General features: G+C 46.3%; 2 protein-coding genes across 2 annotated transcripts; one reads left to right on the plus strand and one right to left on the minus strand.

Annotated features, from left to right (window-relative positions):
- The first annotated feature begins 1,658 nt into the window (after positions 1-1,658).
- Positions 1,659-6,860, plus strand: TMEM121B (transmembrane protein 121B). Its single transcript, XM_066549751.1, has one exon. It carries the CDS (start codon positions 1,659-1,661, stop codon positions 3,633-3,635), a length of 1,977 nt encoding a protein of 658 aa, XP_066405848.1. The 3' UTR covers positions 3,636-6,860.
- A 788-nt stretch (positions 6,861-7,648) lies between these two features.
- Positions 7,649-26,549, minus strand: IL17RA (interleukin 17 receptor A). Its single transcript, XM_066550779.1, has 13 exons — positions 26,542-26,549; positions 22,365-22,389; positions 20,389-20,535; positions 18,868-18,992; positions 17,333-17,459; positions 15,927-15,974; positions 15,682-15,839; positions 14,421-14,495; positions 13,596-13,671; positions 13,497-13,511; positions 12,170-12,271; positions 11,086-11,127; positions 7,649-10,501 (listed from the first exon to the last, which is right to left on the minus strand). The coding sequence occupies exons 3-13, from the start codon at positions 20,525-20,527 to the stop codon at positions 9,003-9,005; spliced, it is 2,406 nt and encodes an 801-aa protein (XP_066406876.1). The 5' UTR covers positions 20,528-20,535; positions 22,365-22,389; positions 26,542-26,549; the 3' UTR covers positions 7,649-9,002.

Below are 26,549 nucleotides of genomic sequence, written 5' to 3' on the forward strand. Positions count from 1 at the left end.
GTCCCTTCACCCCAGCAGGGGGGACACCACACAGCCTCCCAAAGCTTTGGGGAATCTTTGTGAAATGAGTGCCTGGATGAAGAGCGGAGCTGTGAGTGCCTGTGGCAGGCTGCCAGGGCGGCATGTGGGCATGTCCAGCCCGTGGCACACAGGGAATTGCACTGCTCAGGAAACCCAGAGCAGAGCTGTCACTCTCTGCTGCCCAGGCAGGGCAGGAGCAGCCCTCTCTGCTTGAGGGCTGTTGCCCCCAGCAGCACAGATGGATGCTTGGTTTTCACTCCACATCCTCTTGTAGGAGTGGGAAACTCCCCTTGCAGCAGAATGTGGCAAGAGCAAGACAAATTTAATGCTGAGGGCTGACCACACATGAATCATGGCTTACCTGAGAAGAGTCAGGTGAAGGCACTCACCCACCTTGGATAAAAGCCAGGATCCAGAACGTAAGGATGTGGTTTTACCCTCTACCATGGGCCACACGGGCTTACACTGCCATCCAACCCAGCCTTTATGTGGAAACCACATGAGGAGGCACAGATGGTGCCATTCACATCACTCTGAGCTGTCCTGAGCTGGGCAGCTCCCAACACCAGCCAAGGAACATGAAACAGCACCAGAGAGAGCAATCATCCTCCATGGCCATGGACCCCAGCCTCCTGCTCCCTATCAGAGCCCATCCACAGAGCCTTCAGAGAAATCTTTGTGGGGCTGTACAAAAATTCTAGACTTTTGTAGACAAAAGTCTAAGCAATTGTTTGGCCAGGGGTTTTTCTTAGGCAGCAAAGTCAAAGAGAGAAAGCCTTCCCCTGATTGTTGCTGTGTGGCCAAAGAAATCTTTGTGTCAATCCACCCCAAGTTCTCCCTTTCCCTTACTCAGTTATCTCTTTGCTTCAAGTTTAAGCATGAATTCTCCTTGTACTCCAGACTGATTTCTCCTTGTAGCCAAGAGCAGCCAGGGACATTGACTGGAGCAGGGCTCCTCAGGGAGCCTGCAATAACATGTATTAGATGATTGTCACTGCTGTCCTGGATGTCCTTTCCTCAGCACCAAGCAGCATTTGCTCAGTGCCATGTGTTGATTCAGCAACATGCTGAAAACGTGAAGCTATTTTGGATCTTTATCACAAAGTGTAGTTAATACAGATGTTTGTGGAGACAGTTTATTTGATGTGCTGCACATCATTGTCAGGCAGCACCCAGCTCATCACTGGTGGGCACAGGTACAGATGAGGAACTGGTGATGCTGAGCACCGGGGCACTTTGGAACATGATGTCCCAAGTCATTAGTGCTGGTGATAAACAGATGCAGCCAGCTATTAAGCTCAATTCGAGGCCATTAATCGTGGGTCAATAAAGGTCCCAATTGTTGCTTTCAGTAGAAGTAAGAACTCCAGAGCTATTCATATCAATTCAAAGGCTCTGTCCCATCATGGCAAACTGGGCAGGGCCCTCAGCATGTGGATTGGCTCAACTCGGAAAGCTGGTGGGATAAAAGACACTTACTTTGATGAACAAACACACCAGACCAAATGTGGGGGCCGATGAATGTCCAGCAGCACAGATGAGCCACAAATGAGCACTTCATTGTAGGCTCTATGCCAGGCCAACTGGTCTTTGTCTTGGCCAGCCTGGAGAGACCAGGGGAGGCTGAGGCACTCCCGATGTTACGGAGCAGGTGCCGCGGGGCTGTGGCTCGTCCACGGGGGCGGCTCGCGGGGTTCCTGCGGGGCAGGACGCTCCCCGAGCTGTGGAAGGGGAGCATCCCGGGGGACAGGGCGGGGGCGCCTTCCTCACCCTCCCGTTGTCGCCCCCCTCCTCCCCTCCCCCGGCCGCGCAGCCTCTCCCCCAGCCCCAGCCCCAGCCCCAGCCCACCCACCGCCGCCAGCCGCCCGCCCCGGCTCCGGCAGCTGCTGCGGCTGCTGCTCGGCGCCGCCCCCGGGCTCCCCCGCCGCCCGCCGCCGCTCGGGCTCTCCGCACCGCTGCCGCCGCCGCCGCCGCCGGGCCCGGGGCCGGTGCGGGGGGCGGGCCGGGGGCGGGCCGGGGGCCGCGGCGCGGCCGTCGGGCCCGGCGCGCCGGCTCGGGGGCCGGGGAGGACCATGCACCGCGCTGCCTCCAACCAGCGCTCGGTCTCCTCCTCCTCGGGCTCCTTCCAGCCGCCGCCGCCGCCGCCGCCGCCGCCGCCGCCGCCGCTGCCGCCGCACGCCGCCGACCGGCAGCCCCTCTTCCAGCGGGGCTCCAGCAGCGGCGGCAGCCGGCGGGGCTCGGGGTCGAGCTCGGGCTCGGCGCGGGCCCGCCGCCCTCGCAGCCCCCGCAGCAGCGCCGAGGAAGAGGAGGAGGAGGAGGAGGAGGAAGAGGAGGAGGACAGCAGCAGCATCAGCAAGCCCCTGGTGCCGCCGCCCGCCACCCCGCTGCCCGCCGCCGCCTCGCCGCTCCCCAGCAGCAGCAGCAGCATCAGCAGCGGCGGCGGCGGCGGGAGCCCGGGCCGCAGCATGACGGCGGCGGAGCTGTACGGGGCGGCGGCGGCGGGCGGCGGGGCGGGGGGCGGTGGGGCGGCGGCGGGGGCGCTGCTGGGGCCCGGCGGGGCGGGGGGAGGGCGGCGCTGGGGCTTCCAGGCGCTGTCCCTGGTGCTGCTGCTGGGGCAGGGCGCGCTGCTGGACCTCTACCTGATCGCCGTCACCGACCTGTACTGGTGCAGCTGGATCGCCACCGACCTGGTGCTGGCGGCCGGCTGGGGCATCTTCTTCTGCCGCAACAGCCGGGCGCGCCGCCGGGAGCGGCCCCCGCCGCCCCCCGGGCCGCCGCCGCCGCACCCGCTGCTGCTGCACGGCCCCCCCGGCGGCCGCGGGGCCGGGGGCCGCGGGGCCGGGGTCCCCCCCCGCGGCGGCGACTTCGCCTACGCGCACCTCGCCTGGCTCATCTACTCCATCGCCTTCACGCCCAAAGCGGCGCTGATCCTGGGCACCTCCATCCTGGAGCTGATCGAGCTGCGCCTGCCGCTGGGCACCACCGGCTTCCGCATCACCCTGGCGCTCTCCGCGCCGCTGCTGTACTGCCTGCTGCGGGCCATCGGCACCGAGGGCGCCGGGCAGCTGCTCCTGCCGCCGCAGCCGCCGCCGCAGCACCGCGCCGCCGCCGCCTTCCTCGCCACCTGCCTCGACCTGCTCGACAGCTTCTCCCTGCTGGAGCTGGTGCTGCAGCCCGGGCGGCCGGCGCCGCTGCCCGCTCCGCTGCGCTACCTGCTCATCGCCGTCTACTTCCTCTGCCTGGCCTCGCCGGTGCTGTGGCTGTACGAGCTGAGCGCCGCCCGCCCGCCCGGCGCCGCCCGCCTCGCCCTGCACCTCCTGCTGCCCGCCGGGCTGCTGGACGCGCCGCTGCTGGCGCTGCGCTGCCTCCTGCTCCTGCGCTACCAGCAGCCGCTGTCCCTCTTCATGCTCAAGAACCTCTTCTTCCTGACCTGCCGCGGCCTGGAGGCGCTGGAGACCTGCTGCCTCCTCCGCCCCGCCGCCGCCCCGCCGCCCGCCAAGTACGGCCCGGCCGCCGCCGCCCCCGCCGCCGCCCCGCTGGCCCACGGGCTCTCCGACGTGGACGTGGGTCCCCACGGGTACGTGAACGCCTTGGCGGTCACCGCCCAGGGCTGAGCCCCCCCGGGCTCGCTCCCGGCAGAGGCTCTGTCTCTGCGTTCTGCTCAGGTTCCCTCCGCCGTGGCCGAGCAGGGGAAGGGGACGTGGGTTTCCCTGTCAGACTCCCGTTCCCCTCCTCCCTTCCTTTTGGACAAACCCAGCAGCGGAAGCTCCGCACAAACCCGACTACCTGCAGGAGCCTACGGATGACGCTTGTCCCCAGAAAACGCACCGGTCCTTCATGACAAGATTTCTTCCAGTGCTTCTGCATCTCTACTGTCTGGAGAGTCCCACTCTTCATCCCCCCCTCCTGCCCCAGGACATTGTGTTGCTTTGTCACCGAAAAGGTTCAGTTTTTTTCCTTTTCATCCTCAACAGGGACCAGTCCATTTTGTCCCCTCCTTTAAGAACTCCTGCTGACCACAATAATGAGATGCAAGAGGGGCCTGACCAGCAGGTGTTGCCTCCAGGTGTGGGAAGGACAGAAGGAAGCACGCTTTGGTTTCCCTAGGTCCTGCAAAGCTGCTGCCTGTGTTTCCCAGGCCTTTGTGTGCCAGCTAAGGAACCTCTGGAAGCACGCTGGCCACTCGGTCACTTCAAGCCCATGAGCCACCTTCTCCTAGCCAAAATGTCTACCTCTGTGCTTCAACCTTTTGCATCTTACATTGACTTCACACGCTAAAGAAACCAGTCCAGCATGGACTCAGACCAGGGCTTAGGCCCCATTTCATAACCACCAAGACATTTATTTCTGGTGAGAACAGGGTTTACAGCAGCCTCCTGCTGGCATCCCCAGGTGCTGGGGCTCTCATTTCTCTGTGAATATGCATGTTTACTGAATCAGCGTTGGTTTTCTTTTACACGGAGCGTAGGGTCTTCCTTTACACAGCCAGAAAGGCTGGAAAATTTCCTCTGGCCCCCTTCTATGCCTGCTTGAGAGAGCAGAGATGGGGCTAAGCCTGCAAAGTGCCCCCTCTCCAAGGGCAGAGCAGAGCAGAGGACGCTGGCACTGCTCGGGGTGGGCTCCATGCTCAGTGAACCAAACATTTCAGCACAGAAAGCAAAGCGCTGCAGGAGCCCTCGGGGCAGAGGGGCTCTCGAGCTTTGGTGAAAGCCCATGGATCAGCATCCTGTCCTCTGTGTGCATGTGGTTTAGGGTAGGTGGGGAAAAATTGTTAGTAACCTCTCATAGGAACACTGTTTTCTTTGGTTTTAAGCTCCATGAATGTTGGGTGGGGTTAAGGCCTGCTCTTCTGCCTGGCTGCTGCTGCTCCTGAAACCAGCCCATGGAAGGAGGAGCACACAGACCACATCTGGAGGAAGGACTTTGCCCCTCCCAGGCTTATATTTTGTTATCTGGGCAAGGCTGCAATAATTGTGAAAAACAAGTTTCCTGTTGCAAGTTTTTTTTTTTTTTTCTTTTTTTTTCAAGCTGTCCTGATGGGAAGGGGAAATAAAGCACAACCAACTGCTACCCACAGCAGGACTGCAGGTGCAGCCCAGACTTCTTCCGCACACACATTTATTCTTTCTTTCAGGGCTTGGGCTTCAGAGCCTCTGCCCCACCTTCCTTGTCACAGAGTGGGATCAACTGCCTGCTCCGGTGGACTGCTACAACAAAATGTTTACAGTCTGGTGACTTCCAGCTCCCAGAGGCAGAAGTGGGGCTGCCATGGGGCTCTTCTCCCCCAGCTCTCAGTGGCTGATGGGTTTTGAGGGGCTGGAAAAGCCCCATGAGAAGATGGGTCAATAGTGCTGTTCTGTTCAGAAGTGCAGCTAGGATGGGTGACTCGCTGCTCTCCTCGTGCCAAATGGAGAGTTGGCAAAAGCTAGGCTTAACTTTCCCACCAGTGCTTTATTTTTAACCTGAGCCCTTACATGGGCAGTTGTGTGAATTTTGGCCAGTGGCCTTTCTCTTCGGTAACTTCTTCTTGTCTGGACAATCTTGGTGCTGTGAGTGACTGTGATTGTAAAACTTGGTACTGTGAACTTTTCCTATGTGATGTGAAATGTGTTGAGGGGATGCTAAGTTCCTGGCCAAAGGAGGTGTAATTACAGGCATATTGCGCTTGTACAGATATTTGTTTCCTTGCACCTTCCTTTCTCAGCATTAAATAGGTAGTGGAAGCTCAGAAATAATTATTCAAGAGAGAATAAGGTGACACCCAAACCTAGGACTAATCCATTCTTCAGTCACACAGCTGAAAGGAAAAAAAAATCCCCAACCAACTTTGCTAAAAACAAGCCGAAGGAGAAAAAAAAGCTTTTCATCACCAACTATGTTTGGCTGCTCCTATGGCCAAGTTCCCAATAGCACCAAAGTGCTAATCCCTAATACACTCAAGCATGAGCATAGTTGAGACATCAAAAGAATCACAGCACAATTATTAATGAGTCTTACTTCAGTACCCCTTCATAGCCCATAACAAAGTTGCTGTTTCAAAAGTGAGTGCCTTTTTCCAGTTAGGACGTTATTGAGAAAAATGGCATATTTGAAATTTATCTGGCCATGGCATTTTTAACCCATTGGCAGTGAGCTCACAGTTCAGATTTTTCCAAGGATGAAAAGGTTGCCCGGGACACACGACCCTGCAAAATGACACTTGTGTTGCATAGAATTCCTTTGTAGAAAAGTTGTTCTTTGTGGTGCCATGGTTTCTAGGTTGTTAGGAAATGTGCTGTTTGGAGAGTGTTAAAGCTCTTGTAGTTGCCTATACTGAAGCCCCCTTGCAACTAAAAGGGCAGCTCTGCTGCTCCTGCAATTACTTACTACGAAAAAACATTTAAAGATCTTCAATGTCTTGTTTATAAATTTGCTCCTCCTCTTGAATTCCCTCCCCTTTGGTAATTGAGCTCTTGCTTCCTTAAACCTTTCTGTTTGCAGAAGAGAGCTGGTGGTACCACGGAAGTGCAAACAATACCTCTCCTGATGCACCTTGCACAACTCCCGTACATTGTGCCAACATTCAGTTACTGCCCAGGTCAGTAACACTTTGCTGAACGAATTTGTGCCATACTAAGACACAGGTCCCTTGGGATTCTGTTACACAACTCAGTTATTTAGCATTTTACTGCTCTTTGTTTGCTATCCTGACAAAAGAGATGACTACTCCCAGGAGGGGAAATGGAAGTGAGAGATAAGGCCTGTGGCTGATGGACACTTGGCATCCCCCTGGCATTAATCAGAACTTGTATTTTTTAAAAAGCAAGATTGTTAAAATAAAATTAGAAACTTGTGACTGATTTTGTTCCTTTTTTCCCCTCCTTTGATTCTTGCTGGGCTATTTGATTTTGTATTGAATAGGGACCAACAGATGTGTTAAAGTTACTTGTTTTCCTCATACTGGATTGGTAAAATAGTGTCTGGATTCTCCCTTCAAACAAACTTTTTGTAAGTGAAAGCAAATTCTAAGAGCTGTAACACCAAGGGAGTTATTTGAGACGGGAATGACTAAGGCAAGGAAATTCAGATGACACTTCTGAGCTTCCTATTTAAGTGATTTATAGGAATTTATACCACTTGAAAAAGACTCACGGGGGAAAAAAAATCAGATTTACATGTTAATTGCTGTAAGATAAAAGAAACTTTTAGAAGTGGGATCATCAAGATGGCAATTACTGACATAATCTGGGAAATGGGTTCTCACTGGAGAAGCATTGAGATCACAGCTGCCTCTTGCTTAGCTCTGTTGGGTTAGACTGGATTCCTGTTGGAGCAGGAAGGCTCCCAGCCTTAGGCCTGGATCCCTGCAGGGACTGTCCCTTTGTTATTAAGCTGTCCTAAGAGTCCTGCATGGAAATTACAAACAATTCCTTTACCACTCCTTCTGAAGGGATGTAGGGATGCTTCCCATGGCTGCAGGCCCTCAGCTCTGTCCAGCTCATCTCCATACTGTGATCTGCAGGAATATTTTGACATTCATGAACCAGTTCAGTTCTGGCTCAGTTTTGCCTCAGATTCCTGTAACAAATACTAAGAACTCAACATAAGGAGTTAGGCAGAATTGAGGACACAGAAGTATTTAACTAAATATATCCAAAAAAGTATTCTTCATTTTTAATTTAAGGAAAAAAACCCCACAGGTTTGACACAAAATTATAAAATACACACAATACAAAATCAATTGCAAGAGAAAAGAATAGATTCTTTTGAAGACATTAGATTTTAAAAAAGCTGAGATAAAAGATTTTTCGACAAGTTAGATGGATGAGAAAACAACAAAGGAAAAAGGCCTGGATGTGTTTACATCTCACAGGTTGTTATCCAGTGATAAGAAACAGGGTAAATGCCAGCCTTACCATCACTGCTCCTGGAAGATCAATCCCTTAGTCTGTTCAGCATTCCACTGTGGTTAATCTGAACTACCTGTGCTTGAGCTTAAACCCACACAAGTACATCTTACAGTGGTTTTTTGCTCAGCCTCCCTTAACTCAGATTTAATTTCCACTCAAACAGCATCTGCTGAGGCTACACTTTATCCTCCTCCAAAACAGTCCTTTATTTCCTTGTGTGTCACTATCTATATCTTCAGTTCACATCTTCCTGGTGCTAAGATATCCAAAAGCAAACAGCACTGCAGCAGTGTGTCACAGAATACACCAGATTCCCCTGATTCTGTATTCAGCTCCACATTTCTTAAAACTGTAAAAAGCATCCCAAATTCCATTTCTTGGTCTCCTCTTCCCCCTTCACTACTGTTGCTGGTTTTCAAGCACATAGCTCCCAGTAGAGAGGCAGGAAGAGTTATGGAGACTCTCAATTTAAACATTTATCCCACTTATTCTCAGCTATTCCACTTGATTTCCAAATGACCATGGAAATGCAGCTGCAAATGAATGATGAGTGGGGAAAAGAAAATCTTAGGCACATTTATCAACCAGGTAGAGACAGCCCTAATCTAGCTGAAATTTAAGGCATATGTCTTTAATGCAGTATTTACAAGGAAATGTTCAAAATGTGTATTAAAATGGCAATGCAAATGTCACCATGTTATCTAAACCTATTTTCTAAGCCATGCCTGTGACTTTTATCCAGTGCAATAGAATCAGCACAGCTGGAGGGCATTTTGAAGGCACGAGTGGATGAGCCACAGTAATTTTTCTGCCATCCATCAGTGAGAATTCAGAGTAATGCTTTTCCCCAAGGAACAGAAGCACTGCCTGTTCTTTCACAGGGGTGGCCAATACTCCTGGCTTCTCTCCACAGAGGAGCAACATTCCACATGTGCTGGGCAGTGCTGCATCCCAGCAGCACAGGAAGGTCCCAGCACTAAGCCATTTACAATGCAAGGACAAGGATAGTGCTGGAAATGCAGTCTCAGTGCTGCTCTGCATGGGACCACCTTCCATCCCTGTATTTCAAACAGGGCAGGTCCCAGGCAGAGCCTAAGAGTCCTCCAAAGACTGGTCAATGTCCATCACCTCTGCTGGATAGCTCCAGCTAGAGTGCCTCTGAATGTCCTGGAAAAACAGCTGCTTCTGGAGGCTCTTCAGACTGTTCAAAACCTCTGGAGAGAGCTCGTGGAAGCCCCCCTGTTGTTCCTGATCCTCCTCCTCTTCCTCCTCCTCCTCTAGAAGGTCGTCAGGAGGCAGAGGGGAACATCTGGAGATGTAGCCCTGGTCTGACTGCACTGACTGTCTCTGGTCTTTGCACTGGTCATCAAAGACCAGCAGGTGCTGCTGGTCAGCCTCCCCCTGGCAGAGATATGGCTCTGAAGGGATGACACTCTGCTGATAAAGAGGGCACATGAGTCCATCCAGATGGTCACTCAGCTCATCTGACAAGTTTGCAGGACTCTGGTCAGCTGCTGAAGCTTCAGAGCCTTCGTGGAGGATAAGATTATTCCTCATTGGAAAGCTTGTCTCCAGAAGAGGAACTCCTTCCATACAGTCCTCATTGCTCAGCACATGGTGACTGAGTATATTTCTACCTTCCATGGAAGAGACTGGCTCCACTACCTGAACTGGAGGAACATCCATAGGAAGGACCACAGTCTGGGAGTTTGGATCCCCACATGGATTAAGCTGAGGCTGCAGCTTGCAGCCTGTACTTTCACCTTCATGCACGTGGAGGCTGATGGTGTAACAGGGGTCAGGCTCACGCAGGTGCAGCTGGTGTTTCACAATTCCACCTGGCTCACTCAGCAGTGAACCCACCTGGCTCTCTCTGCTCAGGGAATGCAACTCTTCATCACTATCCAGGCAGATGGTTTCACTCTCAAACCAGTCTGGGTGCTCAGTCTGCCAGTTCTTGAACTTCTCTATGGCCTCTTTCAGCTTCCTCCCACTGGGGGTATCGATGTAATTTTCAGCTGTGATTTCCTGGATTCGATGGATCCGCCCAGGTTCAAACTTCTCCAGATCCTGAATCCGAAAATAAATATCCTCAAACTTGTCCATCAGTTGGTATCTGGATGTGACATTGAACAGATCAGGTATATCTCTCTCACTGCTTATTCCCTCGAAGTAGCAAACTATGTACATCCCAAAACAGGCTGGCTTCTTGAAATCTGGCAGGATCAGGTTCAAGGCTGGGGTGAACAGGTCTCCCACTGGCTTTTGCTGATCTTGCTTGAGACACACAGGCTCACTCCCGAGCATGGCCTGCCATTTGGCCTGGGTGCCCCGAGAACACAGGATGATGATCTTTGAAGACAGCTCTTCCATCTCCTTCTTCTGCCGCGTGAGCCAGGGTAGGGGCCCCAGCTCTGAGATGTGGTGGTCCTCCAGCAGATCCAGGGCCACAGCAGTGCCACAGACTGTCATCAGGAACTCAGCAAACTTCAGCACCACGTCCACGTAGAGCAGGTGATCAGCGGAGTACACGATCCAAACCTTCCGCTGCTTCAAGGGTGGCAGGGGCAGCTCGGTGTACGTGTACGGTGCTGATGGAAGGCAGGAAAATGTTAATTACAGCCACAGCCCCCAAATTGTAAAGGTGTGAGTCAGCACTAATCAGCATAGCAGGCTATTAACAAAACTTTTAAGCTTTAATGCCATTTTGGCAATGTATGTGGACAACATCTCATTTAGTAAATTTAATATGAAAGTACAGGCACAGTGAAGCTGTGATTTATGATAATGCCCAGATGATTCATCAACTTTCACCTCACAAAAACACTGCAGCAGCTTCAAGAGGTTTGCAAATATTGCTGTATTCTCTGGTGGAGAGCTGAGTGCACCCACCCCAAACCAATCTGCTGTTGCTATGGCCTAGATGATTAGCAAAGCTCCTTCTGCTAGTACAGCCTTGGCTGGGTAAAAAGTCTCCCCACATTCCAAAGCAATTACCTCCCATCTCACAAATACAGCATTTCAAATTCCGTATACAAAGCTTCTTTTAGCTAAACAGGCTAACTTTTGGTTTTGAGAAGCATCTACAGAGTAGTTAGAGCCGACAAAAGCCCCTTCTGGGCAACAGTGTGAGACCTGCATGAGAAGTGCTTGACCAAGCACAGTTGCATCTTACCAGCTTGCAAATGGTCATGGTTGCATTTCCCTCGCCGGCGCTCTGGAAGAGAGAGAGTCACTGTCAGTTCTGAAAGCATGAAGTAAGATTAAATGCTTAAAATCACACCACCTTCCATAGATTAGGTTAAAAAAATAAATCTTTAACTGCGTAGGGAGATAAAGCTTTAAGGAGGGAGAAGCCTAATAAAAAAAACATACTGAAAGATTAAAGACTCTTCTACAGCCAGTTCTTGCTAAATTTTTCCTTTGAAAGGAGACAATGCACTCAAAATGAACTTTCAGCTTCTTCCCCAAATCGTGGCAGTCTCAAGTACAGAACCCCCAACTGTCCTGTGACCTCTCTTTAAGGAGAAGAGGCTTTTAAAATACGGCTTTTTCTTAAGAAGCTTCTCTGAAGGGGTGACTAAAATGTCCTTAGCTGCATCTTATAGATGAATTTGATGTTAAGAAACTTTCCAAAAGATGGTCAGTTCTTCCTTTCATGTAAAAAGAAAACAAAACAAGCAGTGAGTTGCACAGCTTCCCTGAGATAACTGCCTCATGGCTGCAGCACAGAAAACTAGGAGTTAGCCCTTAAGTACCCAATTTTCCAAGTTGTTTGATGCCTCTGTCCTGTTTTTTTTCCCTTCCACTTCAATTGAAAAACCTTATCCAATCTCACAATAGTATAAAATTAATTTTGCAGAGACTTTGGGGAACAAGGGGTCGACTACAGTGTGGACAAACAGGAAGCTTCTGTTCAACAACACTCTTATGCAATGCAGGGGGAAAAAACGTGCAAAAATCTGCAGGAAACCAAGGGCTGAACTACAAAATTCCTTTTTCCCTTCATGACCTCTGAAGTGCTATGAACGTGGAGCATGAGAGAGGACAACCTGTGGAAGGCTTTACTTATCTAGAGGATGGAATAAGGACATTGCAAGTCCCATAATGTAAAACAGAAGATGAGATAATGTTAGGCATTATCTCAGTGGCAAGGCAGCAGAACAGAAAGGAACTAAACCACAATAGGAATAGGTACAGAAGGAGAAAAAATATTCTTTAGCATTGGATTTTTTCTTCCTGGCTGGTATGAGTCTCACCTGCTCGTTTTTTAGTCATACACAGCACAGCTGTGATGACTGACCCCACCAGCAACACAGAGATGCCAGTGATACACCAGTAGAGCCATATCATCATATCATCTGCAAAACAAAACCATCAGACACAGTTCCACCAAAGAGCAGAAGGTCCTAGAGCAGCAGAAGCCAAGGGAGGAGGAGCCTGGCTTTGCTGAGCAGACCAGTACTTCCCCCTTACAACCCACAGCCACTTCTCCAAACCAATTCCTGCTTGCATGGTGCTGCTGTACACCATAAACTTGCTCCACACAAAGAACCATATGTGCAGCACACTGAAAACACAGATCAAGAACCTTCCTCTAAATAGCAATGTTTACCCAGCTTTGACAGGCATGCCGCCCATGTCCTGCCTGTTCATGTAATCTAGCTTAAAAAAAAAATAAAACATCCCTATTTTGGGTCAAGAATTTCAATTTGCAGGTGAATTTCAATTTTTCCTTTTTAAAAAAAAAATTAATTTTGGGCAAAAGATCCTTACAGGTGTTGCAGCCAAAAAAAAAGATGTCAAATCATTATGCACAAGTTATCTTGACATTCATAAAAATGAATATATGCATGCTATTCTCTCCAAAAGCTGCTTTATATTATGCAAATTTTTTAACACTGAGCAAAGTGACAGAAAGTATTTTATATTAAGACTCTTCTTGTCAAAACTGCTTCTCAAAGAATTCTATGCAAGTGAAGTGTCTCTCAAAAAATTGCTCTTTAAGGTTCACACTGCATACAAATACTTGCCTCATTAAATCATGGTGAAGTCATTCTTAGCACAATTAATTCTGAACTCAGTGTTACAAGGGGACTGTTAAAGAAATTTTAGACACCAGGCTCTCATCTCCATCAGAGATTTACTGCACATATTGATTATGATATATATATACCTGGCTGGGTGAGCTTGGTGGGTCAAAGAGGGACCCTGAACAAAGAAATCCCTGAACAATTAAACCCTTATGACCTAAACTCTCCATCCCTCACATGACAGTCCAGACCAAGAGCATTATTAGGCTCTGGGGGCTCCCTGCTCTTCATTGGTTTGGTGCTTTGTTACCAAGTGGTTGCCACGTGCTGATTTTCACATCCTCTGAGGTTTCAGTGGGAGCTTTGGTGGGTTCCAGTTATGGTTGGTACAGTTCATGCACCACTTATGGGCTGTCCACTATTTTCAAATAATATAAAATTTTCAACAGTGATGTTTCCTGCCCATTGGGTCATTTGCAGGAAGGATCATTTCTCATTCTACACAACAGAAGAGCAGCAAAAAAAGTTTCAGGGTGTTGCAAGAACTTCTTACCCGATGGTTCTGTACCTGCAAAAGACAAGAGTTATGTTAAAAATTCAGTTCTCAGCTGTAAAACAATGGGAATCTAATTCACAGAGAAGTGGTTCTCACTTGGAAGTGGTTCACATGGGATGGAAGCAGAGTGTCTCAGACAGTCTGTGCCACAGTTTGCAAAGAATGGCTGAATCTGCAGTTGAAAAGAATCCAGAAAACAGCAGTTATTCTTAAAAGAAATTTTGCTGCCTGATTTACTTTCTCCCTGCCTCAATGTTCCTTGTATTTTAGGACAGAGACACAGAGTTCTCATTTCCCTTCAGAAAACAAGATTAATCAAGAATTCTTACACCACACATGACAAAAGCTGTCAGCTCCTGAGGTTGCACATTTGCCATTCTCACTCCCATAATCTCTGACTTGGCAGCCCTGCACTAAGGAAAAGCCACTGACTACAGAGAATACCTGTTGTCATCTTATTGCAGGGGTTTCATGCTGTTGTCTCCTTATCACAAAGTTTCACACCTTCCCAGTGTTTCTCGTGGGCAGCTCCTCAGAGCACTGACTCTTTCTCCTTCACAAAGCAACCAACTAATCCCAATTCCCTTCTCAAGGGGCAACCCCACTCTTTTATAGCGCTCTTCTTCTCACTGGTCACAGCTGTGGCCTGTTAAAACTCAGGCCTGTTCTAATCTTTGGTAATTGGCCCAGCTGCAGCTCCTTAGGGGTAAGATTGCTTTCTACACCATCTTTATTATCTTAGATTCTATCCCCCTACAAATACCTCTGTAAAAATTCTTTCAGCCATAATATTTCCCTGATGCAGGTAATTGCAGATTAGCCACTCTCAGAACAAAACACTGTGAAAAACTCCTGACATTCCTAAGGTGCTCACTGCCTTGACTGGGAAGGAAGGACACAGGCACAACAGTGTGATCCCACCTGTATTTTGTATCTGCAGCAAGCTTTTATGTTCTCTATTTTGATTGTGACATTCACTTGCTGTTGCAGTCCATCCTGCAGAAATCAGATGCAAGTTATAAGGGAAGGAATAAAACCAAATGAAAGCAGGGAAAAAAGAAAAAGCTGACATGTAAAAATGGAGTGGTCCAAAGAAGCAGAAGCTATCTTTTTTTCCTTTTGAACAAGAAGCCCAGAGAGAACAGAATGGGTAAAGGTTCTGGCCCCACCTCTGCAGCTGTCCTGTGTGACAATGCAATTAAGACAACAGGCCAAGATTGCACAGGTAACAGGAAATAATTAGGGATGTACCTGGTACAACTTCAAAGGAGTTAAAACTTACATTTTCTTAACAATGTAGATGTCTTCAGCTCTGTAATGTGTAAACATTAACAAGCCTCCTTGTTTAATTAAAAGCAGCTGCCAACACTACTTCTGACACTAGAACAGGCAAGTAAGTTGCCCTTGCTACCTGCTGTACACAGTCAATATCATGATAACCTAATTCTTCACAGTGATTAGCAGATACAAACTCCAAAATGAGGTGTATTCCCTTCCACCAGGGAAATACTCACACAGCTGTCCCATCTGTGTCAGTAACAGCTTAAACTTACCAGTGCAGGCAGTACTAAGGGTTTTAAGTGTTAAGGAATAGAAAGACTAAACAAACTGAATGCCAACATATCTGCCCTCACACAAGGAAGGGTGGAGAGTGATTCCAAATATTCACTATTTCTCCTCCCTCAAACGCCTGAAGGGAAACATTTTTTATATCAGAACACAGTCTGGACACTTTAAGATTCTCAGCAACACAGACTATAAGACCTACAGAAATTGATTCTCAGCTTGAATGAAGCATCTGTTAGTAAATCACTCATTCTTTATATAAAAGATTTAATTAACACCTTCCTGTGATCATCTTTGATAAAGTACTTCAATGATTTATTGAAACTTTGCATCTCAATTTTGGTTAATTTGCTTAGTCTTAGCTCCCCAGGCACTGGCTTGAAAAAAGTAATAAAGCCCAGATAGCCAAATATAAAATTTGACTTTGCAGGTGTTTATAGGCTGCTTTATACATTATAAAACCTCTTTTTTTGATCTTTTACCTACCAAATTCCCCTTTCCAAAAGCAATTAAAAAATAATTCCTTGAAAATTGTTGTTCACATGTCCTGGTTTAGCAAGCATTTAAGATGTTTGCCCAAATCTCCAGAGCAGGTGTGACCTGGGAAGGGACTTACCTCAGTGAAATCCTGTGTGGTCATTTTACACCTCTTCTCATGCATGTAACTGGCCACATGGATTCGGTACCTGGCTGGCTCCATCCATGGGTGGAAGCTCACAAGCAGAGTTGTATCATCTAGAACTTCACCCTGGATCCTGGGCTCCCACAAGCTGCCTGGAAGTAGGGCAGATATTGTCGTGTTTCTCAGCTGTCAAACATTCCAAAAGAGCACCCATGTCTATGTGACTCAAGTATTTTTACCTGTCTTGATACATGGGATGGTTCTTCTCATCAGAGAATCGCTGCAGTCTGCAAGAAAGACCATCAGTAGTCAGTCAGAAACATTGTAGCTCCATTTAGGAAAAAATCACATTTTTTATCAGAAGTCAGAGACCTAAACAAGGTCTCCTAAATAAGCAGACACCTTTGTTCTAAACCAGTGACAAAATTCTGTAGAAGAACAGTACTGGTTTCCAGTCCACTCACTGATGTCATGGGGTGTTTGGTTCTTTTTCTTCTCAGAACCAAAAACATACCACACTACAGCAATAATGTAACACTGGTGCAAAAAGGGTGACAATAGTGGAATTAAAACCTCATATTCATCCCCACACCTTGTAATCACACCTCAGCAATAGATTCTTTCAAAGGCACTCTGACACAGGAAAATCAGGAGGCTGGAATCTTTCTTATCCTGAAACACTCCTCCACATTTCTAATTCCCTTTATTTAGCAGATTGGCCCTGCTTTTTGGGACTTGCTTCACAGTTAAATCCAGAGTTACATATTCAACATTTAGCAATGGGGGATTTACAACTCTCAGCCTTAAATTATGCCTCTCCTCCAGGGTTTGGACAAAGGAAAAGTAACAACTCCCTGCTTAGACAGTTGACATAAAACATTTCACATCTCAAATTTCCAACTTGCAAAGTTACCAATTTAAACTTCACAAAGTTTATGGATTTACAGTGTCTCTGTAATTCATGTGTAAGCTCTAACCAGCAAAGCTCCCTGCAGCTGCTGAGCTTAACACCACGCATCAGGTTTCTGAAGAATAGTAGAGGATAAAAGCCTGGAAGTTCTTAGTGTGAACAGGCAGAAGAAAGGGTATGAAGGCTGAAAATTGAGTGATCTCTTCTCCTTTTCCAGCTCACATTGGCTGACACACTCCACACTTTGCCATTTTATAACTACAAAGTCAGGTTGACAACTATGAGCAAGTTAAGAAAAAACTTAAGAACCAGTTTTCAATATCTGTATGAAGCACTAAATATTTATGAAGCAGTCAGTGCAGCCAGAGGGACCTGCAGATGCTCAGCAACCTTGGGGAACACAGTAAAAATTCTTTTAGTGATAGGAAAATTTTCACATCGACAAGAAAGGGTCAGACACCCAGCACTACCAAATTTCTTGGTAAATTATGCCTAACTGTGCCTTTGAAATTGACCTTCACGTGTCTAGGACTTAGTACTAGAAGCCAAACTTCTGATTTGGAAATTCTGACCTGTAATTCCAGCTGCATCAAGCAGAGGGGTCGCTCTGAGAGATTTTAAATGAAGTAGAAGGAGCAGTGATGTCAGGCCCACAAACCCCCACATTCCTGCCAGAGGTCCACAAACCACCACGTTCCTAAACTCAAGGCCTAAGTGAACTAAATCACCTCTTACCAGGCATTGTGAGAGACGTGGACTTGCAATTGTAGTCTCCATTTACACCCAGTTTGGGCAGGTGATACACAGTCACTTGGTAAGTCTGGCCAGGCTCTACTTCAAAACGATCAAAAGTGAAATTCCACTGAAAACAAAACACATCCACAAGGACTTTAAAGGACAATTTAAGCACTGAAATTAACAGCTGACTTGGCCCTGTTCCACTGTGTTCCCTCAATCCCATGTAACCCTTTAACTGAAGCTTGACTATGAAAAATTGGAACTCAAGTGTATTAAACACACTTGTCTCTTTCTCTGTCTCAATTCTTCTGTTTAGAATTAGAATTTTTCTTGGGATCTTTGAGCTGATACAACAGTTTTACGCCAAACCATTGTGTGGAACTTCCACCAAACTACATTCTGAACTGAAAAGAGACCAGAATAAAATATGCAGTTTCAAGATGGAAATTTCAGTCTAGTATGAATTTTGTAGCACTGTGCAAGTGCTAAGCATTTAGAATTGCACTTATACATATGTAGTTCTGTACCTGGCCATTCCACACATATATTCTTAAACCTACACTGTCTTCTGCATCAGCAATGCTGTGCAAATTCTGGGAGAGGCACTCTGGGATAGTGGTATTTGGTAAGTGGCAAGCTAACTATGGCCAAATTCTGTGTGGTTAAGGAATGGAATCCTTACTGTTTATATTCCTTACTGTTGTAGATGCTTAGCACTTTTCTGATGAGTTCCCTAGAAGGAGTGTAATCTGAATGACCACCCCCAAGGTTGGTGCTTTCCTCAACAACAAGAGAGTACAAGAAAGAAGTGGAAGCAATAGTAAGAGTTGAGTTTAAAAGCTATAAAATATCATGCTCGGAAGCAGAATGCAAGAACCTGTCACAGACATGTTTTATGAAAAATCCTTTCCTTAGGACTTTTTCTCCTGAGAAGCTGAGAGGCCTCAGGAATGAAATGTAAACACAATGATTATCTGCTGCTGTGCAATGCAGCAGGTGCATCTGTGATTGGTCTCATGTGGTTGTTTTTAATTAATGGCCAATCACAGTCCAGCTGTCTTGGACTCTCAGTCAGTCACAAGATTTTATTATCATTCCATTCCTCTCCTTTCAAGCCTTCTGATGAAATCCTTTCTTCTATTATTTTAGTATAGTTTTAATATATCGTTTTCTTTTAATATAATATATATATATATCATAAAATAATAAATCAGCCTTCTGAAACATGAAGTAAGATTCTCATCTCTTCCCTGGTCCTGGGACCCCTGCGAACACCACCACAAGAACCCCTACAATGATTTGCTTTAAGCAACCTCCCGAGTGGTGACACAGGCCAGGCAACTAAAAGCAGCAATTCTTAAATCCTGAAGGATGGGCAGAGTGACAGAGAAATGGGAAATGACAGCAGGTCTCAAGTCCAACACAGACTCTAAGCAGCCTGTACTTTTTAATCAACAACCTTGCCATGAAACAGTGAAAGCAGGAACAAGTCCACAGACTAGAAAACATAATTTGGATCCCTCTGCACTCACCCGGCCTCCATCTGGACGGACCTGAAGGGGCAAATTGTTCAGGAAGTCAAACTGGGCACAGATCTGCTGGTTGCTGCTGACCTGCATGACGGCGAGCTCGGCCCCTTCCAGAGAGCGGATGCTGGCTGCAGGGACAGAGGGACAAAGCTGCTCACCTTTCTCTCTCTGCCCATGGAGAGGCTGCAGCCCCCACAGAGAGCACTGCTGTGTCTGGCCTTGCCACAGTTTAACTGCTTTCAGGGGCTGAGGATCCCAACGTGAAGATAACTGGCCATGGGAAAGGGAGCATGCAGGGCTGACTAACAGCACTCAGCCTAAAGGATGTCCTGCATGGCAGAGCTACATCTGTGCGAATGAAGGAGCAGAGGAGAAGGTGACTGCATTCTCCACACACACCCTGGCAGTTCCACAGATGTGGTATTGTGCTGAGCTCTCTCCAAGCTGCCTTGTTCAGCTTGGGTGCCAAAGCAAACATGCCTTTGCTTTGGTACACACGGTCCCAGTGAGAGAGCAGACAAGCACAGGTGAGTTCAATGACTGGGTTACCTGAGTCACACCTGCTTCTACACCACCCTAGCTAGAGACCATAACTCTACAGCCCTCAGACAGCCCCTGCAGAAGGAAGAAATGAATGTGTTTAATTCTGTCTTAAAGCAGTGCAAAACTTTGGACAAGAGTATGCAAGGGAAGTATCATTTACAGACAAACAATCCAAGATTTTTGGGGAGTTAGAAAATGTGACTTATCGACAGTCATTTAGGCTCCAACAATGAGACAATTATTGCTTTACCAAGGCACACAAAGACGAGATTACACCCACCAAACAAAATTAAGCAGCCAACCTCTCCACTTCCAAAGATCTGCTTTCATGACTTGAAATCATAGTTCTCCTCTCTATCTGTTGGAACCCTGGATGCTGAGAATTTTAAACTTTCTGTGCCTAAAGGCACAGACCCACAAGAGAACACTGCATTTGACCTGAGGCTGTGAAGAAGGCTTCCAAAATTGATTGATAGCACTGGAATTACAGGGGTGTGTAGTTGGTTAGAAGTGTGTGATATCACAGGGTGGAAAACTTAAGAGTTTGGGATTTTAGAATATAGAAATAAATATGAAGCAAAATGGAGGTTTTAGGGTGGAGGCAGGTTGTTCTTTACCTTCTTCTTCATGGGTTTGGGTGAGGTACTATAATTGGGCAGACAAGTCCGCACTGGGGCTTCCAGGGATCAGTTACTGGGTTAAAAGGGAAAATGATCTAGGTGTCCTTTCTTAACTGGATAGTTTAGTCTTAAAAGACCTTGTAACAAAAGGTAGTTAGCCTTTTTGTGCCTTGCTAATGAAAAGCTGCCAAACTCATGGTTGTGAAACTGTTTTACTGATAGAGATAATCAACACCTGAGTCTGAACATGAATTACTGTCTCAAGTGCCTTCAATCCAGACCCAGAGAAACCATTATCTATCCTTACTAGATCCCACCTTTTTCCTCTGCTCCAGGCTCAAATTAAACAACCACCACTTACCATCTGTGGCCACTTTCCACTCTATCTGAAGCACAGGGACCAGTTTTCCATCCTCCTTACGGAAAACATCAGAAGAAACGTGGAGACTGCTTGGAGCAGAGGGAGTCCAGGCAGCAACCTGCAGCCAGCTCGACTCCATGCAAGTGCCTGTCCAGCAAAGGAAACCCACATTTAGACTGGGGCTGAGCAACCTCTGCTTAATTGCAATTATGATCTGCTCTCTGGGTCAGGTTTAATCTGAGGGGAAAACTGGGTGACAGACTGCTTCCAGCTCAGAAAATTAGTTAGTTTTCTGTATGGAAGTTCTCTGTAAATTGCCTGTAATAATCTAAACTTATTCTAGTAATTTCCATTTGCTTTTTTCCTTAAAATCTGTTAGTACTTGTCACTATCAGTGTAGTCAGCCAAAACAGATCAAGTAAGTTTACTCAGTATTTCCTTAAACTTTCTGCTGAAACAGGCCTATGTTAGTGCTAATTTCCAGCCTTCCAGTGATAAGAAACCTGTCAGATACCCAGGGAAATTGCTCCAATAGTTAATTACCTTCCAATAGTTAATTACCAAACTGCTTTTCCTCAAATTTGAATATACATCTGAATTCAGCTTCCAACAACTGCCTGTTATGCCTTGCCTAAATTAATGAGGTCCCTGGACAGAAAAATAAACTGTGCTTGTCAGCAGAGAGTTAGGGAGAGCTGGTCCTGTAGCATCATCAGAAAGTGAAATCAGGTATGACAGGCATCAGACAGACATGATCCACTTAGGCTTTTGTAACGCGTCTGACTTCTCAGAGCATGTTAAAAATAGCACAGTCAGGCCCCCCCTAAAGTACACTTGGGGTCTGTTTTGATGGATATGTGATGGAAACAGGGGAAAGTGGGCACTTCAGTCAAACAGTATGGCTTTAGGCTTAGAGTAATTAGACAATCCTCAAATGCTCATTTTACAAAAAAATATCTACAAAAAGCCTGACAAGAATAAAGTACCTTTCAGTAAAGAGTGTACTAAACACTAAAAAAATCCCAGATTTCCCCTAGAGCAGAAAAACATAACAAAAGCCATAAAGCAGAATTTAAACTAAATTTTTAACCTAGGCAGCATTTTTATGCTGGTGCTGCAGTTTGGCTTAGCCATGTTGTCAAGCTGTATTCCAGTGGCTGTGTGCCAGTGGGAAATATCCAACCTGATCCCACCCAAACCCTCTCCTGCCAAGGAAGTTTTAAATCTAGTTATTTTCAGCATAGTCCTCTCCCTGATTTGGCGAGCCAAACACAAACACACTGGTACAAAAATCCTTGTGTCAGTATGACACAGGGCTGGGCACGGAGGCAGGAATGAGCTTGCTTAGAACAAGGGCTGAAAGGGAAAGCCAAGGAGCTCTGCAGTGCTGCCCAGCTGCCTCCAGGTTCCAAAGGGACAATTTCAGAACACTTTCCTTTTGTTTTACAGAACACTTTTCACAACATTACCCATAATTATATTAAGGTCTTGTAGAGGCATGCCATTGCTAAGACTTGACCCCTTACACCCAATAATTTACATTAATTGCTCTCAACTGCACCCCTCTATGCCCCTTTTTTAATTCTACTTCATACACTAATTTTTCATCAAGTACTATCATAGTGGCTTGTAATGAACATTTACTTGTCCTTAAATCCCCATTTCTTTAAAAACTGATGATTCCAGCTTTAAATAGAAACTAAAAAAGTTGGGTTGGGTTTTACTCATGCCACTCCTTCCCCCAAACTCTATCCCAAAAAAGACATAACTTTCCATTCCTCTTCTAGCTGGAGCTTATAATGGATCAAAGTGTAAACTCCCAAAGCAGGGCATGATAGCAGTGTTTCCCTTTACAACTCTCTGATTCTAGCAGGAAAAACATGCTGTATGAACCCAGTTAAAAAAAGAACAAAAAAAAATAGAAAAAAAGCGCATGATCTGATGAGAAAACTGCAACAAAGAAAAAAATTACTTACTATTTCTTACGATACAGTTTAAATCCTGTGGGGGAAAGAAACAAGAATATTACTCTCAGAATAAAACTGACAGCAACTTGCTTCTGCTCAGTGCTGGGAGAGGGGCAGGAAAGAGCACTTCAGTGATGCACACAAATTAGAAGAATTAACCATGATGGAAACACTGGGCTGAGCTGCTAATCAAACAACCAAAGACACAGAGCATGAAACTTGGGCACAATTTATGTGACATCTCTGAGATCATCCAGTCCAACCCATGACCAAACACCACTGTGCTGAGGAAAGAAAAACTCATCAGAATTAGACACTTTCTTATTAAGAATAAAGATGCCCTGATCATAAAGAAGCAACCAGAAGCTATGTGGGCTCTGCCTGGCTTCTCCCAGTTATATTTTGATTACGCTGGAAGGCCCCATGGTCACCAGAGAGAAGCATGGTCAGCTTGCTTGCTTAGTGTGAGAAGGAAGCCTGAAGCTGCCACTGACAGGGAAAATCAAGAGGAGGGCCAGGTTTGCTCTCACTCATTTCCTGTGCCATGACAAATAAAGCTGGGTATCATGGTCAACCATTGCCACCATATAATTCATTTCAGTGGAGCAGGGAAGGCAGCTGGGTTTTGAGCTCTCTACAACTTCCTAATGTCAACTGCAAATGTATTTGGGGCTATGTCCAAGGGTATATTTCCATTTTTAGGGAAGGGTGCTTGAACAAGCCAGCTGTGCCTTTTTGGCAATGAAAATACCTCAGAGATCAATGCTTACGTTTCTGCTCATGTATCTGTTCCTTGGAAGGAAAGCAGGAAGATTTGCCATTAATCCTCATGCTTATATAAAGAATAAAACCTGAAAATCTCTTCCAGGCTTTTGCTACACAAGTCAGAACAATACACACAGGTATAAATCCAGCCTTCAGGCACCCTTCACAAGAAACACATCCACACTCCAATTACTGCACCACAAATGCAGCCAAGATAGAGGTATATTGAAAAACAGCACCTGCAACCTAAATCCTTCAGTAATGGAAAAGAAAAAAAGAAAGAAAGAATAAAAGGAATGAAAAGCAAATAAGCAAATGCTGATGAAACCAAACTGGCTAACTACAAACACTGGAAAAGAGAAAAATAAAAATTGTGAATACCTGTATGGAAGAACAGATTAAGCTATGAAAAAAAACAGACCCTCAATCAGACTTTTTAAGGTAAATTATGTGGCCTGACAAAGCCCTTATGTGAAAAGGTGCAGTGGTTTTATCTGAGATGGAGTTAATTTTCTTCACAGCAACTGCTACGGTGCTTTCCACTGAGGGCAAAGAGTGAGTGGCTGCTCTGGGATGAACCCTCAAAAGGAAACAAAAATAACTGGCAACCAACCATAGGGATTTTTTCTAATGTAATGATTTCTGTTAAAGCCCATCACTTAATATTCAGTCATTTTGTCCTTGTTCTACTGCAGTCATCAGTAATTATTGTACATGGCATCACAACAAAGCCCTTATAGAAAATATAAGGCATTATTAGCCTGAAAAGCAGCAACAGCTGCTCTCATTTGAGTGCTGGTGCTCTGTGTCAGAGCTGACAACACAAGTGAGGAAATGCTGCATTTCCCCCTTTTTATTAATGATCAATATGAATATTGATCCAGCAGAGCGTACAAAGGGATCCTCTCTTCCTCCAGGTCTATTATCCCAGGTGAAGCCTTCACAAGGATGTTCCCAGCTTTGATGAGGCTGTTGTGCCCTTTCTGACATTTATTAAAAACTCCAGAGCCCAGTGAGGAGCCATCTGTCTGTTGATGAGGATTCAGAACTGACACTTGCTAATTAAAGCCTTTCTTATCTTTTCAACACTGGGTTTCTATGGGGAAACAACAGTATTTTATCTGGTATTTTATCACCAACAGTATTTTATCACCTTTCCCCAGCCCCACTCAGAGTTTTCAAGGGACTACCTACACAAGTGCTTTTCCTGCCCTGTACTAACCCGCTTACCTGCTGTGCCAGCAACTTTTTTTTCTGTGTAGCTGATTATACTGAAGTGTTTTAAGCTGCCATCAGTTAGTCAAGCATTTAGCAGGTCTGCCACAAGAAGAGGGAAAGGATTCTCCCACTACAAGGCACCAATTAACTTCTTGGTCCTCTCCCTTCCCAGTCCCCAAGCACTACAGGGATGACCCAAGAGCTGAAAATGCTTTTAAGAACAACTCCTCCACACAGGATGTCCTCACTATCGGCATAAAGAAGCAAAGATAAAGGCACACTGCAGGCAGAGGTTTCAGAAGCTCAAGGAAAGGCAAGTCCTAGAAAGCACTTGCCATGAAAACCCCCATCTCCTTTTTGCAGAGTACCCAGGTGAACAGGTCTGGGCATAGCTGAGGGCACACTTTTATACCAAAACGTGTAACTCCAGACAATGACATTCAAAAGCCAGGAAGCAATCAGAGCAAAAGACCAGTTTGGTTTGCAGCACACTAAGTTATCCACTGTCAGATCTGCACTGGCTCCCTCCTCAGCACCTGAGGGAATACTTGCTGGCTTCTCCTTGTAAAGGTCCAACCAACACAAAACCTTACTTGATGCACTGGCTCATCCAGAGTACATTAACAAGGCTCTGGACAGCAGAAATATTTAACCTAGTTTCCCTACTTGAGTGTGCTGTAATAGAGTTAATTTCCTTCCCAGTAGCTGGTATGGGACAGAATTTCGGATTTGGGCTGGAAACAGTGTTGATAACAGAGAGATGCTTTTGTTCTTGCTGAGCAGGGCTTGCACAGGCCATTTCTGCTTCTCCAACACCCCTGCCACCAGCAGGCTGGGGGTGCAGGAATCAGGAGCGAACACAGCTGGGATTGCTGACCCCAGCTACCCACAGGGACACTGTAAGGCATCAAACTCAGCATCTAAAGCTGGGGGAAGAAAGATGAGGAGGGGGATTTCAGAGTGATGGTGTTTGTCTTCAGAGTCATTGTTATGCACGATGGATCCCTGCTGTCCTGGAGGCAGCTGAACACCTGCCTGCCCAGGGGAAGTGGTGAAAAACAACTCCTTGTTCTCCTATGCATGGCTTTTGCTTTACTTATTAAATGGTCTTTACCTCAACCCACTATTTTTCTCACTTTCACCTTTCTGGTTCTCATCCCCACTTCCATGGTGAAATGAGTGAGTGAGTGAGTGAGTGGCAATGTGGGGCTTACTTACCAACTGAGCTGAAACCAGGGCTGAAAATCAAAGCTACAGACATGGGAGGCATAAATATGAGAAGGAGATGATTTTGAGGTGATGCTGAAACTATTCTCAGCAGGACAGGCACGGTCAACTCTTGTCTACTTGCTGTATTTTCACAAAAAGTTAAGCAACTGTTTCACTCTTTTTAAATGATTTTTGTTTTGCTTTTGACATAAAAAAACCCCAAACAGACTATATGCTGTGGAGAATTCTAAGAATCTGAATGAAATAAACCTGGGAAACTGATTAACAGCATCATCCCATAACAATTCAATTAAAGTAATGGGAGGCAAAGATTTCCCAGCAGGATGCTGTGGTAACTAGAAAGAAACCACTGGGAGCCAGGCAAGTGTCCAGTTTTCCTTTAAGGAGTAGCTGCTGAATGGGAAGGGCTCCAGCTTTCCAAAATCTGCCTTTCACCTTTGAACCATTCTATGTATCTTCTGAGGCTTAGATGATTTGAAGTTTACTGCAGTTTCCCTTTTCTAACTCCTTAGCAAAAAGAAGCAGAGATTAACACACTACAGGCATGAATGCTGAAGGATGATTTGTTTAAGGCTTGTAGGAAACCAGCATCTTTTAGAAAACTGTTTTAATTTTTTAAAGCATTTTTCTCTACAGGTTCTAACTTTTTATCTTGCCCTCATATCAATTCTCAGCAAAATCAAATCCAAATTCAAAAGTTAAAATTTCTTCATAACAATCAGTTCTAAAGTTGTCTTTATAATATTTTCATAGTTTTGATCGGTAACCCTTTTTATGCTGAAGTTCGATAGTTTTGATCCTGAATCCCTTTTCATGCCAAGGAGTCCAGAAATACTTTACCAGCACTCATGGGTTGATCATGGGTTATTGTTAACATCCTACAGCAGAAAGATGCCACAGAGGGGAAGGACAGAAGTCAGTCAACAGCAAAATGAACAATTTGCAAAGGAGAGCAGGGAAAAGCTGTCCTCACATGCACCA

This window comes from Molothrus aeneus, chromosome 5 (assembly GCF_037042795.1).
Source record: "Molothrus aeneus isolate 106 chromosome 5, BPBGC_Maene_1.0, whole genome shotgun sequence".
NCBI lineage: Eukaryota > Metazoa > Chordata > Aves > Passeriformes > Icteridae > Molothrus > Molothrus aeneus.